Source organism: Sprattus sprattus, assembly GCF_963457725.1.
Source record: "Sprattus sprattus genome assembly, chromosome: 7".
Classification (NCBI taxonomy): domain Eukaryota; kingdom Metazoa; phylum Chordata; class Actinopteri; order Clupeiformes; family Clupeidae; genus Sprattus; species Sprattus sprattus.
Window position 1 is genome coordinate 14848277 of NC_137926.1, and position 11991 is coordinate 14860267.

The 11991-nt window shown below is 42.1% G+C and overlaps 1 protein-coding gene across 1 annotated transcript in view; it reads left to right on the forward strand.

The window, feature by feature from the left end:
- The window catches only part of cd44b (CD44 molecule (IN blood group) b), a 15301-nt gene extending 4637 nt beyond the window's left edge, over nucleotides 1-10664 (forward strand). Inside the window, exons 2-6 of the mRNA XM_080842647.1 lie at nucleotides 6795-6956; nucleotides 8458-8925; nucleotides 9764-9832; nucleotides 10209-10287; nucleotides 10451-10664. Coding sequence (XP_080698773.1) covers nucleotides 6795-6956; nucleotides 8458-8925; nucleotides 9764-9832; nucleotides 10209-10287; nucleotides 10451-10652 — 980 coding nt within the window. The 3' untranslated portion in view covers nucleotides 10653-10664. The remainder of the gene's footprint in view (nucleotides 1-6794; nucleotides 6957-8457; nucleotides 8926-9763; nucleotides 9833-10208; nucleotides 10288-10450) is intronic.
- Nucleotides 10665-11991: the final 1327 nt, after the last annotated feature.

An 11991-nucleotide genomic window follows, 5' to 3' on the forward strand; every position in this document is an offset into this window, starting at 1 on the left:
TAGGCTACGAGTTACGGATTTCTGTTACGAATTACAAAATCTTTTTGGCACTGTCTTAACTTCCTTTCTAAAGAGCCAATCAGCGCTTTTTGCAGATTTTCTAAAGCGCCAATCAACACATTGTATCCTGTACTGACTAGCCAATCAGCGCTAGCTTGCTGGGAACTGGGAAAGTTGAGTGAAATGCAGCTGTCATGGATCAGAGACCGAGAAATGGCACAAGTAAGAAGTCCTATATTTGGTGTTGTTAACAAAGTCATTGTAAAACGCACAATCAGTCAGTGGTTTGCACTCCACACTTCGTTCCACCTGTTTCAAAGATCCCTGTCGTTGTATGGAAGATATTAGGATCTGCTTTGGTAGCTAACGAAAGCTAACGTTAGCATTTTCGTGATTGATCTCCTATTCACATTTTATTAAGTTAACCATGAACAGTATTCATATGACCCATTATCACGATGAGAACATTTAGCAGACAGACTGCTATTGTCTTGTTCTCCAGACACGCAAAGTGATGGTGGGGGTATACCGTTAAGTGCATCCTCAACAACTGGATAATGACCAGCCTGATTTCAAAACCACCTTGCAATGTCATTTTCGTTTCTTTTCATGGCACTTTGGGGTAGCCTATTTGTAACCATTTTCTGAAGTCTCCTTTATTGTGTATTTTTTGTGGAAGCGAGTTTTCTAGCGTCTCAGTGGAGGCAGCAAGCGAGACCAATTTCTTAGTTACAATGCGTTCTGCACCCAAGCGATCTCTGAATCGCCAGAGCCTAAGATTAACTAAATAGTACAGGCGTTCATCAGCCCTTTGGGCCAGACATAAGGCATGCTTGTTAAACTTCCCCCAAGGCGTTCGTACACCGAATTGTATTCAAACCATGCGGGGGAGACCCCAGATCTCTCCCTAGGCACAGTAGGCAGAGCGGTGGCAGATTTAGGTTATAAGTATTGAATAATAATGAGCGGGTCGTAAAAACAGTGCCAAAAAGATTTTGTAATTCGTAGGCCTAACAGAAATCCGTAATGCGTAACTGAAATCCGTATCTGCAGATAGATTTTGAAAGTGAAGATAGTTTTTGAAAGTGTAGATAGTTTTTGAAAGTGTAGATAGTTTTTGAAAGTGTAGATACATTTCGTATTTGAAATATGTATCTGTAAATAGATTTTGAAAGTGAAGATAGTTTTTGAAAGTGTAGATACAGTTCGTATTTGAAATCCGTATCTGTAGATAGGTTTTGAAAGTGTAGATGGTTTCACAGATACTTAATCTATATTACAGATACAAAATCTATATTACAGATTACAAAATATTTATGGCATTGATCTGATTCCATACCCGTCCAGGGTCTACCTGACTTGTGTATGGGGTTAGGTGAGATATTTAATTGAGCGTGTGTGTCTGTGAGGTGATGTGCGTGTGTTGTTGTTGTTGTTTTTGAGAGATTTGTTTTGAGCTAAGCACTTCACCTGAAATAAGAGAAATAAACCTTTGGGAAACATGAGATCATATGTGATCAAAAGCATTACCAATGCTGGTGTTGGTTTCAATATTTTTCCATGTTTCCTTTGCCGCTATTCTCTCCAAGCTTTCACAAACATGAAGAGTGAGTCTGTTTTCAGCTCCAGACACTTTCCTTCAGGATCACATCATTACATGCACAAGCATTTTCTACAGTGGGGGGAATCTGCCTCAAATGACAGTTTGAGTTACTTTGGGAAGGAATCTGCAAGGGTATTCTGGATATGTGTCTACTCTGTCTATCTATCTCTGGTGTAAAATGAAAACATTGTCAGCCGTTGTCACTCAAGATTGTGTAGACTCAAGATTGTTTTGAAGAATTGGGATGATGCAATGTTTATGAGACATTATGAAATGGTTGAGCGTTGTTGCATGAGGGCCATTATGTTCACATCCTTTAAATGGTACTGAGGCTGGGTTCTTCACAGAGCCACTTATCCATAAGAACAGCTCCCTATTCATGTTACTTTGACTTTGATCACTGAGATGAACTGGCTAGTTGGACCAGCCCTTATCAATGTGGCTATCTTTAAAGGCCCAAATTCTAATAACTTGTAAAAAGCCAGCAATTGGCCAATTTTTGACAACACAATATCTTGCCCTCTCCCTCTCTTTAAGACTCCATACAAGAATACTCATACAACACAACACAACACAAAACAACACAACACCACACTACACAACACAAGACAACACAACACAACACAACACAACACAACACAACACAACTCAACAACACACTACACACCACACCACAACACAACACACACGTCATATGTTTGGGCCTTTCACTTGTGTTTGGGCCTTTCACTGTGTGTAACTGCTTATAATGTAGTAAGATCCTAACATCTGCTCACAATGTTTTACAATGCATCACACTGTGTCCATCATAACATTTTTGGTTTTATCCTGAATTCAATGCAATAGTTTGAGAGAAAGTATCGCATATTTGCACCTGTGTGTATGTAATATGCTTGTGCGTCTGAATTAATCATCCCCAACACAAACCACCGTTCAGGGACTTTCCTGTTTTCTCTCACATTCTCTCGGAGACCTGTCCCCCGCTCACCCTTTTCTCTTTCACAATCTAATGTTAGCACCTGTATCCATGGCAATCAGATGTCAACAAGCATCACAGTGACAAAGGATTTGGCCTGATATCCGGTGATGACTAAAACTAAACATAGATGTGTGAGAAATGTCAAAACTGTTTGCTGTACGCCAGTCTCAATCCAAATGAGGTCTTCTGATTCGGGTTTATATAATGCAATATGACGAGGAGGCTCAGATGCCCTTATATGTTGATGTGATGTCCCATAGTAACAGAGCATACACAACAAACATATTTATGGTAAACAAACAGCATCACTTGATGTTTGATATCATATAGGCAAAGGAAAATGTGTTTGTTTATTGACTTCTAGAGGAGTCCCTTTGTGTTTGCAGACCTGCGTTAATCTGTACGTGTGTGTATCAATATACAATGTCAGGACAAGTGGAAAAACTGTGTGTATGTGTGTGTGTGTAGTATGTCTGTGAACAGCCTTTGGGAAGTGTATTGGTCTTTGTGGACAGGTGTGGCTGAATGTGTCGTGTAGAATCTCGACTCTGTTCCAGAGTTTAGGAGTCCTGACGGACAGGAGCTCTGGACCATGGGAGACGGTTCCTACAGAGACAGAGGGCAGCTCAAGTGAGATGGTCTCTACATACTCTTACCCGTCATAGCCAAGCCTGTGTGAGCATATGAGATACATCAGGTCTCTCCGAGTGTGTGTGTGTGTGTGTGTGTGTGTGTGTGTGAGAGAGCCGTGTGAGTGCTGGGGTGTGTCAAACTAGAGCAGTTTGGTTTCACACCAACAAATGTGAGACACCCCTGTGGGCTGTTTCATGGAAGTATGTATGTTTTTCAGAACTGCTGCATCCTCTGTAGCCTATATGTCTGTGTATGTGTGTGTGTGTGTGTGTGTGTGTGTGTGTGTGTGTGTGTGTGTGTGTGTGTGTGTGTGTGTGTGTGTGTGTGTGTGTGTGTGTGTGTGTGTGTGTGTGTGTGTGTGTGTGTGTGTGTGTGTGCGTGCGTGTCGTGTCTACACAGTCTCAGCAAACAGAAGTTGAACAGCAGATGTAGAATTCTTCAGCACGGATTTAAACAACAATAAGAGAAGGTCTCCGGAAGCATTCTGACAAATAATACTTGCGCTCCGGTATTTAGAAGTTCATCTACCACTCCCACAACAGCCCTAGTTGACTGACCCTTTTGACCAATGAAACCTCTGACCTCTCATCTGACTTTATCCATACCGAGGGTGATGCTGTACCTAATGACCCCTCCCTCATTTTCCTTAGGTATGCACCACCTTATTTGAGATCGTAACGCTCATCTTATCTACTATGTGTGACTAACCCACATTAAACCCTCATACTAATTAAATGGGTTACCTGGCAAATCCCTTCTTACTCATATAAAAATATCCCACATGTGTGTCACAGATGTGTGTTCCCATCTTTCATCTGATATTTTTAAGTAAAAGTAAGGAGTGGTCCTATAAAGCTAACAGGCTATCCAGCTCAACAGGCGCTGGTAAAAGATTGCTAGCTTGCTAACGTACTGTATGTATTTTGGCAATACATTTGGCTATGTTGTGTTGTAAATGTTGTCCTCACATTTCACTCAGTTTCAGATCCAGATCTGTAACAAAGTAAACAAGTCTGGGCAGTGTGATGTTCAACACACATCATGGACGTTATTTAACGAAGAACACCTTTTCTTTATTCCTGATTTACCCATTTCATAGTTTTTCTAATAAACTAAAGCTAATTTAATAGCTTGGCAAAATCACTTTGCTAATTTAACACCATGAGCAAGATCCTTAGCACACACATGGGTGGGTCAGTGTTATTCTCCCACACCCTACACGATAGCTTTAGTTCATGCGCAACACACACATGCTAGTTGCTCATTGCCTGTCAAAAAAAAAGAAAAAAAATACAAATTAGGGCCCAGTGACTTGTATGTATTTGAGTCCAATATATTTTACAGTTCCAGTTTGAGCATGAAATATGACACCTTTCTGCTTGTTTCCCAACACACAGACTGGTTACGGTACAGTTTTGATTCCTTAACTAATCTGTGCTCAAGTGTTTAGGCATCTAAGCAGATTAGGCAGTCACTCTGGTGCTCACGGACACCAGGGTATTGGAGCTATGACATGATACGATTCTGTGATGGAGAATGTTAAATCAGAGCTGCTGCAGGACTTCCCTGAATGGGAATGGATAAAGGTTATCTTATGTGTACTTGACTGCTAGCTCATTGTTTGTGCTTGTAAAGCAAACACTGTGGCTCAAGCCAGGTAGAAAAACCCAGAAGACTGACTGGGCAATAGCCAGTTGGGAAGATAAATCATATCATATCATGACCACATAATCTAAATAAAACAAAAAGTAGGATGACTAATGTTGGATGTATAAACAGCCTGGATTTCAGTAACCAACATACCAATTCACCAATACAAAACTAAAATGTTTTGACAGAGATGTGCTACTAGCCATGAGCAAGAGTGATGCATCTCTCTTACTCTTTCTCTGTTTTTCTCTATCTTTATATATATATATTCTATATTTATCTATATCTTCCTCTCTCTCTCTCTCTCTCTCTCTCTCTCTCTCTCTATATATATATATATATATATATACATATATACAGTATATACCTCTGAGGTGGAACGCCATTATCAGTATTCTCATCACAAGCAAAGGGAATAAGGTACTACTGTACGTGAAGTGCAGAAGTTTTTGACCCGTATAGAGGGTCTGAATGTTTACCACACATTACGCAACCAGCAGTGTGTGTAAGCATTATGTGCTGAAGTGCTGCGGGTACTAAGCAAGTTACTGTATGTGTGCAATATCCAGGACAAACTGTTCTCATGGGCCGGGTGACATACAGTCTCTCCTGTCAAACTGAACATGTTAAGCACAGATGGCAGCGCTGAGACACCTACAGTATATTCCATTCAACCTTATTGATCAACCTATTGATCCATTTTTAATGCAGTATGCCGTATGCACAATCCACTGCACTGTATAAGAAAAACCTAGAACAATGCTGGTAGATGAATATGGACAATGCAGGATAGCATCATATCAACATGACTAAACTTGATGGGAAAAAAGAATAGTTGGGAGAAGAGATTGAAGAGGTCAGAACGTTTCTGATGATCTTACTATTCTAAAAGAGGTTCTGGATGAATATGAAGATGTAGCTGACAGCACTGTAATCAGGAGTCATTGAGATGCCCTGCTAGGAGATAAGCGAAGCAGATAGCTGCCCAGGGTTCCGATACAAAATGGCAAATGGCATGTTTCAGTTGCACTTTTTATTTGTCCTGGTCGATGAACGAGTTGATCAGTGGCGTAACGTAGTTACGGCGGGCCCAAGTGCAGGCTATCATGATGGGCCCTATTCAGTGGCGTAAGGCAGTGGTACCAAACATTTTACAGTCCCGTACCCCTTCAGACATTCAATCTCCAGCTACGTAGGCCCCCCGTTTTTTCATGTTTGTAATCGCCGCCACCGCCACTACCCCTCCTCCCCGTGCACCTATTCTGACTATATCACTTGAAACTGAGAAATTGTCAGCATAGATCACTAACCGCCGCACCCCCTCCCCCTGCACAAATATTCCGCCTATAACACTTAAAACATTTAAAATGGTCAGCATAGATCACTTACCTCTGCAAATTCCTCCTATAACACTTGAAACCAGCTATTGGCAGTGGAATTATTTAGCTGAATATGGGTATACATCAGTATTTTTGGCAATGTGACTTGGCTATTCAGACTATGTAGATTGACATAAATATGTCTTTGGGCCCCAGCTACAGGCCCCCAAGACCCACGGGCCAAGATGTGACCACACCTGTTCACCCCCTATAGTAACGCCACTGGAGCTGATCCTTGCTAGTTATCCAGGAACTCAAATCTTAGACATGGGTGCTCAAAGAGACTTCATAGTAATGCCCCTCACAATTGTAGACTCTTCCCTGTTGTCGGCCTGCTGTGAGATTGTTTCACTATGTGTGAATGTGGACAAGAAATAATCACTTCCTTCTTTCAGCTGAATTTTGAGAAGCAGGAATCGTCTGTTTGTCAGTGGTTTATCTAAATCCTTACATTCTCTCTCTCCCTCTCTCTCTTTCTTCCAACTATTTCTCTCTCTGTCTTCCTCCCTCTCCTTCTCCCTCTCTCTCCAACCATCTTACTCTATATCAGTAAAGTCTCGGAGTTGCAGTCACGTTGGTGTGTTCCACGTGGAAGGCAGTGATCGCTACGTACTTACTTATGACGATGCCGACGCCTTGTGCCTCAGTCTGGGGGCTGAATTGGCAACGGAGGGGCAGCTCCGTGCTGCCTACGACAGCAAGATGGAGACCTGCAGGTGAGGACCTCTCATTGGGCCTTTGCACCAAAGCCTCTACGATATTAGATGAATAAAGTAAATTCAATTAAGAATCAGACAGACAGACAGACAGACAGACAGACAGACAGACAGACAGACAGACAGACAGACAGACAGACAGACAGACAGAGAGGTTGTAAAGGATAACAAAACATGATCTTTCCTTTTCAGGTATGGGTGGACTGCCAATATGAGCATTGCCATTCTGCGACACACACCACACGAAAAATGCTACTTGAACCAAACTGGCTTTGCCCCCAGGGCAGTAAACTCAACTGAGCTATCGGACGCCTACTGCTATAATAACTCAGGTAAGAAAAATTGAATCATTTTGGGCATAGGTTTGGAAAGAAAAGTAGTCATACTGCCATTATATATTGCATGTATGTGTGTATGTATGTATATATATACTGTATATATGTTTGTATGTGTGTATGTTTATAATTATTTCTTATCTCATGAACAGATATGTCTACCCGTAACTGTGAGAATGCCATCAACCCCTTATCCACAAAACTAGACAGCAATGGTAAGCTCATTCAGGATCTTTCTGACCTGCCATGTTGGCCAGTTCTACAACAAGGCCAGAGTTTATTGCAATAAACCAATCTCCTTGAATGCTAAACACCAGAGTTAAATGCAGGACGAGTGCGAACACAAAACATCAAACCAACCCAGAACATAAATGAACAGCAAGTTGAGTAGCGCAAAAGAGAGTATAGCCAGCCTTTCCTTTTTTGCCTTCATTCACCCTTTGTCAGGTGTTGACTATAATCCCTATAATCACTAAGGTGATTATGTCCGTGTAACACCCAAAGGTTGCATCATTGCCAAGCATCTGATAGGTTCAGAAGGGTATAACCGCATCATTTTGCACCATCTCCTGTGCATTGGGTGTGTTTTCACAAACCACTCACGTTTTTCCTCACTTTTACTCTGATGTATGTGGTGGATGTTGGCAATTAGGCTACCTCATGTTTGACGATTACCCAATCCTTAAGTCTTCAAACAGGCAGGAATTGACCATGTTTGCCATGTCAGCTTCATGTCGTAAATTTGGCCATGAAAGAGCTGCAGAGAAATTTTAGATAAAGAATCATGTGAATCAGCATTAGCCTTAATTGCAGCCCATGAAAAACAAACCCACCATCTTTTGCTAGAATGCCTTAACGTTTTGACATGGTTCTACTGTAACCAGAATCAAAATAACAGGCCATTTCCAGGGCGGTGAAACGTATTTGACTAAGGCATAAAACCTTCCTGCACACCATCGCTGTAACTCTTTACATCAAATGTGATGGGTAGAAATTGCATTACGCTTTTACTTTTAGATTAGTTTAGATTTAGATTAGTATTTTGATAAAAATAAATGCCATAGAGACAGATGACCAATGTCACTGTGTCTGAAACTCAAGGAACCACAACAGCGGCTTCTCTTCTGAACTTTTGTAACAGTGCCTCCTATTTCTGCTGTAGATGCCACTGCCACAACAGCACCATCCTCAGAGGTGGGAGCAGAGATAACTTCCAGCCCTGATGAAGCTACAGCCGTGACCGAACAAGACTTACTTGTGGTTCCTGGTGACCAGATCACCGCTTCCACAGAGGAACCGGACCAGCACTTCGATCCCACACCCACGCTGGACGTGATGGAGACAGACGCAGCTACGCATGTCCCAGAACTCAACACTGATGTGGGTGTGATGGGCGAGAGTGGATTCAACACCTCCGAGGAGACCATAGACGACAACCAGGTGACCACGCCGACTGAGATGACCGGCCTCTTGCTGCCGGATGACACAACAGGGTCTGGGATCCTGCCCACCTCTGAGGAGAGGTACACTAGCGAGGCCCCGCTAGAGGTGGAGACAGTCAAGAAGGTGGAGTTGACACCAGTAGCCCATCCAGGGCCCCAACCAAAGCCCAAACCAGAGAGTAACACAGGTTAGACGTCACTTCCTCCTTTCCCCATCCTGATCTGAGATATCAATGTTCTTTTGGGTTTCCTCTGTGTGTGCAGGTTTTTTTTTGCGGTCAGCAGTGAGGAAATTAATTGGTATGAATTAGTTATTAGATATTAAGTCATTTTGGTCAGTAACAGCTATAACTACGTGAAACTATAAAGACATAGGCATATGGTATGCTGTGCTGTGGTATGTCTGTTACAACTAGCAAAGAAAATACTTCGTTTCGACAGTCACATACACACAGACAAAGAAACATAAGTATTTGTCATTAGCATGATCTCGATGTATAACTCGCTTTTATTCTCTCTGGTATTTTTAGTTTCCATCCTTTTTTTTTAGACATTAAGGTTTAAATCGTTTTCTCCTCAGTGCTGCATTTTACACATGTAACTTGACATTCCTTTTTTTCCTGTGGAAGGGCCAAACAGCGCCCCCTGGTGTTTAAGTGTACAGTGGCAGGACTGACACTCACATCTTTATACCCTTGCTCTTTGTGTTTTGTTCATTGACAATAAACCAGTACAACCTCCGACATAGGTGGAGTAGCTGATAACAGCATTAACCTGCTATTTTACAGAAATGTAATTCCTCACACATTCACGGCAGCTGAGATTCGAATCAAATCGGTTCAGATATTCATTGTAATGTTGACCTATCACAAATGATCATATCCCTGCTGACCCCCACTATGATTCATGATAGTCTTGTTAAACCTTACACTTTAGCTTAGAAAATATAAATAAAAGTACCTTAGACATAATGTGTGTGTGTATGTGCATTAACAATAATGACAAAACCCTGTTCTGTTTCTGTAGAGTCTGGTCGTCACGGCAGGAAAGGGGAGCATAAAGAGCCGAAGGAGCCTAAGGAGAAGGAGGGCAATGGTGAGCTTATCCCTCTATGTCACCGTTTTATTTCTGAAGTGTGAAGGTTTAGCATTTGATGAAATATTGAGTATGAGAGTATTTGACCGTCCTAGTTGATGTGTGTGTTTTTCATAACACATGAGACGGTGAGCATGACAATGTTGTATTTATTGTGTGTTGTTTTTAAGATCATGTCGTTCAGATTCATTTAGAAATTCTGTATCTTGAGTTACTTGAGATGTGTCTTGCTTACAAATTTCAAAGGTGAAACTTTTTCATCCCCATGTTTGTAACTGTCTGAGCAGCATATTTTTAAACCATAATCTTCTGTTGGATTTGTGGCCCTTTCTTGCAATCCTTTATCAACATCCATCTCTTCCATCCCTGTTCATAGATTGGTTGCTCATTATCGGAGTGGTGGTGGCAATCGCAGCCATTGTTCTTGTTTGCGCCGCTGTTGCAACCAGGAAAAGGTGAGACAAATGATTTTGCCATAACTTAGCCTGTAGCACTTGATCAGTTTCACAACAAAATATTGATTAGTTGACTTGGGATTGATTAGTGTGACTATAGTGTGGCAGTGGCGAGTAGAGCAGGAACAGTAACATGACGAATGGCCCCTGTTCTCTGCTTCAGATGGTGTGGAAAGCACCAGACGCTGAACATCAGCAAGAACGGCGCGGAGGGCAACGGCGCGGCAGCTGCTGTGGTGGGCTCCCGCGCGGAGGAGCGCGAGCAGGAGATGGTGACGCTCATGAACAAGGAGAAGATCCAGGAGAACGGCAACGCAGAAGAGTTCACCGGCATTACCGTGGAGGGCTCCTCGGAGAAGGCTTGAAGGGACCTAGGCTGAGCAGGAGCAAGAGCAAGAGAGAGCAAGAGAGAGAGCGAGAGAGAGAGAGAGAGAGAGAGAGAGAGAGAGAGAAAAAGAGAGAGAAAGAGAGTGTAGGGAAGGCAGCTAGAGGGCGGGGTCACATGTTGTTGTGGTGAAGCAGAGGGATGAGGAGAGGGAGAGCGGATATGCTGAGCCTGAAACCGAAACCTGAGGCTGCCCACCAGCTTGTGCTGTTTCTGGTTGTGTACACACACACATTGTATGTTTGTTTGTGTGTGTGTGTGTATGTGTGTGTGTGTGTGTGTGTGTGTGTGTGTGTGTGTGTGTGTGTGTGTGTGTGTGTGTGTGTATGCATGTGCGATTGATGAGAGATATTCATGAGAGATATTGTGAGAAAATGTGTGAATGCATGTGTATGTGTATATGCATACATTATATGTATATGTATGTATGTGTGAGTGTGGGGGGGAGGGGAGGGGGTGGTAGGGGGGGGCAGTGTATAGATTGTAATGTTAGGGTCAGTCAGTCTATTTCTATCTGAGAAAAAAAGGAAAAAAAGAAGATAAAAAAAGATAGAGGGAATTAAAATGATACCTGGAAACTATATAAGATATATTCGTCCCTTTTACAAGCGAGAGGTTCACTGTGGATTCTCCCACCGTGTTTTGGGTGCCCCATATCATTGAAGTGGAGAACCAATTAATCAGGGAGTTCACTGGTATATTCTCTCTGAACTTAGACTCAGACCAAACCGTGCTGCAAGTAACATAGGTGGGTAAAGTCGGATTTGAGGTGGGAGGTATTTGAGGCTGGGGCGTGTATGGAGGGTGGGGGTGGGTTGATTTTAAATAAATGATAATCATGTTAAAGACCCCGGTTGAAGCTGTAAATAAGGCGCTAAGAGCAATGAGTTTTAATAAGCTTGGAATTAGCATGTTTCGGGTTAGTCACAGAGACAAACAGGCAATACGGAGGCGAGTGGACAATGATGGCTGAAAGATTATTCAGGATTTTTAAATGTTTTTATTTTTCCTGCTGGAGCAGTTAGAAAACGGACAGAGCAGTCCACGGGCAATCGTTTGGAAGTTTTTGTTTTCAGTGTGTTTCTTAGAATTAACATGTTGTGTATGTTTCATATTGTTTCCTGTGGATTTGGGATTTATATGTTATAGATCAAGACAACAAGATGTTACTATTTTAATTTATGATTTTTGGCTGGTCGTTTGTGTACACTTTATTTCCATTAGTCCATCTGCAGACCAAACTCAGAAGTCAATCTCCTTTTTTATTAAATAAGACCTTTCGCACCTTTGAAAGAAATATTTAATCAAGTGGTCATTTG